The sequence below is a fragment of the Chlamydotis macqueenii genome, chromosome Z (assembly GCF_036417535.1).
Source record: "Chlamydotis macqueenii isolate bChlMac1 chromosome Z, bChlMac1.mat, whole genome shotgun sequence".
Lineage (NCBI taxonomy): Eukaryota > Metazoa > Chordata > Aves > Otidiformes > Otididae > Chlamydotis > Chlamydotis macqueenii.
In genome coordinates this window covers 55937746-55940942 of record NC_141593.1, presented here as the reverse complement: position 1 = coordinate 55940942, position 3197 = coordinate 55937746, and the positions used below count along the sequence as shown (strand labels likewise).

General features: G+C 50.8%; 1 protein-coding gene across 1 annotated transcript; it reads right to left on the bottom strand.

Moving 5' to 3' along the window:
- Positions 1 to 201: 201 nt before the first annotated feature.
- On the bottom strand, positions 202 to 1182 carry LOC147596359 (uncharacterized). The gene has a single exon (XM_086771359.1). The coding sequence runs from the start codon at positions 1180 to 1182 to the stop codon at positions 202 to 204; it is 981 nt and encodes a 326-aa protein (XP_086627485.1).
- Between the last annotated feature and the right edge of the window lie 2015 nt (positions 1183 to 3197).

Here is a 3197-nt window from a genome sequence, read left to right as displayed (position 1 = left end):
CAGCACAGATGAGGATAGGAAAGCTACCTGCATTCTTAGTAACACAGAGATTTTCTTCTGTAGCTTTCATGCCTTTATTTGTCTGATTATCAGATCTAGACTGCTAACGAGAGCCTTCTGATCTTCCTGGGGGCTGGCGCATGTCCCAGCTGATGGTGCAGCCCTGGTTTCAGCAGCTCCTGGGATGTTCTTCTAGTGTTGCTAGTGAGGTGGTCTCTTGGTGGGTGGTGGAAAGGCCTCAGGGCTTCTGGCCCTCTTCTTCAGGGGTGGCTGTGGCCTCTCAGGGGAGCGTTCCCTGCCCTGGCTGGAAGTGGAGGAACTTGGTGCAGCCTCCTCTGGCTCCTCCTGCAGCTCTTGTTGCTCCCCTGGGATGGGAACAGGGTCAGAGGAGGGGCTGCTGCCATTCCCACCAAGGACAGCTGTGAAGGTGCTGGGGAGCTCATCTGTGTTGTATCTGGCAAGGCTGCTGGAGGCAGCTGGGCTGGGTGCGGGAGACCCTCCTTGGAAGGCAGTGGGGCTGAGAGCAGCTGCAGGGCTGCCCTCCTCCCACCCAGCAGCATGGGAGTTCTCCAGGAGCAGCAGGCGGTGGGCCTCCCTGCTGCACAGTCGCACCATGGCATCAATAAGATCGTTCACAAATGTCACTGTGCGGTTCTGAAGGAAGAACTCCAGCAGGCGCACCAGGACATCTTCATCTGGTCCAAAGAGGACCAGGCTGGACGTGATGATGTCCTCCACGATGCCTGCCTGCAGATAGTCATCCTCAAAGATCAGCCCCAGCACCTGATGCAGCCAGGGCAGCAGGGGCTCCAGGAGAGCTGGGTGACCCCACAAAAGTCTTTCCCAGGTGTCAGTCTGGAGGCTGCCCACTGCAGCCCTGGGCGCCTGTCCAGCAGCCAGTGGTGGGTCTGCTGCAGGGCTATGGGTGGCCTGGTGGACAACAACTGATGATGCTGTAGGTGGTGTGACGACATGCTCTTCAAAGTCATTGCATGCCTGCACCGAGTGCACAATGGAGCTCACCCTCCTCTTGCAGAGGGGGCACTCGGGCTTGATGTCAGCCCACCGCTGGATACAGGTGAAACAGAAACGGTGGCAACATGGCAGCACATAGCTGGCCTCCTCACAGGTGTCCAGGCATATAGGACAGCGGTTGTCCAGCTCTGTGGCAGTGTTCTCCATGGGCTATGATAGGCTGTGGAGAGCTGGTGATGACAAGCCACTCCCTCCCACCTGCGCTGCAGCAGCAGGTGTTGCCCTAAAAACAGAAGAGAGGCCATGGTCATTGGCTGACCTGGACAGGGGTGGAGGAAAGGTCAAGGTCCCTCAAGAAGGAAACCCTCCCAGCCCCCCACGCTGAAGTTTCCCTATACAGCTCACCCCTGCTGCTGTGAGCGTGCCTCCTGGGTGCCCCAGCTGCCTGAACTTGGCAGAGCCGGGGAAAATCCTCTGATATCTCTGGGAACGGGCACTGGGAGCTGAAGTCAATAACCCTCTGCGCTCAACACCACCACCAACTGAAAGCCTCACTCAACGCTCTAAACCTCGCGTACTTGCTCAGCTGGAGTGAGGATAGAGCTGGCTGGGCAAGATTCACTGCCTGGATACAAGCAGCGAAGGACGTGGTCACAGTCCATCTCTCAGTGATGTCAGAATCCATCACTCAAGGATGTCACAATGGGCTGTCCTTGCTCATAGTGCTCACCATGGCAGCACTGCGGCCCCACTACATGCGTCTGCAGTCACCATAACAGCACTGCCCACTCCATCTCCTCCATCTCTTGTCCTCTGCCTGGCATCAGTGTTTCATGCCACTCACCAAGGCCTCAACTGTGTCTTCCCACAGCCCCATCAGGTTGCTCTGGCTGTGGTACATGTCTCCAGGCACATATGGCAAGAGGGCTCATTTGATAACATCCCATGCCTCCCTTGGACGCTGCAGGCAGGACAAAGTTGCACAGGCTCTCCCCACACTCCAGCACTGCTGGCCAGCTTTCTGGGCTCTCTTGATTCCTCCCATGGCACATAGGAAAACCAGCAGACAGTCTTCCACCTAAGGACAATCCAGGACATATGAGCAGCCTCCAAATGTTGCATCTCTTGCCCTCTGCCTCACGTCAGGTTATTCTGTCCAGAGTAGACGGAAATACACTTTTCAGCTGCTTATAAATATCTGGATATGCCAGCATAGATGTGAATGGTGAAATAACTTTTATTTTGAAATAAAAATCTTCCTCCCTTCCTTGCTTTGAACGTTCCAATATTATTAAGATTTGTTGCTACTGTTTGCAACAGAGCTGGAATACCCTGAATATCCCAGGAAACTGGATACACACAAACTGTATGTAGAGACCAATGATGCAATGTGATCTAAGCAATGAAGGGGTAAGACTACTTATTGCATGACCCTTCTCCTTGCTCAGAAAGGATTTTGTGAGCCAGATGGCTATTCAGGGGTCAGAATAATTCCATTTATAAATGAATACACTATGCTATAGGAAGTCTGAAAGAAGAGCATGGCCTTTAATTATTTCTATTTCCCCAGGTTTATTTTTTAGCCAAACTTTTTAAAGTAAGTTGCCTCATGTTATCAAGAAACATGGAGAAAATACTCTTTAATGCATTACGTTATCAAAAGTCATTCTCTAATGTGATGATGCATTTATAACTTATGCAACAAGGCCACAAAGCAACCAACAAAGACAGAAAAAAAAACCAAGCAAGCAAACAAAGGAGAGGCCATGGAAGTATCACATCATTTCAATGACCACTCTTTCCCCTCAGCCTTCTACCTAGTAAGCTAGGGAAAAAAACTCTAACAAGGGATGAATTGTTGTACTTTAGCCCTGCTCAGAACCAAGTTATACAATCTCTCACTCACTCTCCCCACCCTCCAGGGGAACTGGGGGAAAGAGAATATAACAAAAAGGCACAAGGTTTGAGATCAGGACAGGGAGAGATCATTCAAGGTAGCGTTATGGGCAAAACAGACTTGACCTGGGGAAAACTATGTATTTATTATTATTAATAAAATCAAAGCAGGATAATGAGAAACAGACCAAAAACAACTTCCCCTCACCCCTCCCTCTTCCCAGGCTTAAGTTCATTCTTATTATCTCTACCTCCTTCCCCCTAACACCAAGTGGCATAGGGGGAATAAAGAATGAAGGTTTCAGTCAATTCATCACTTGTCACTT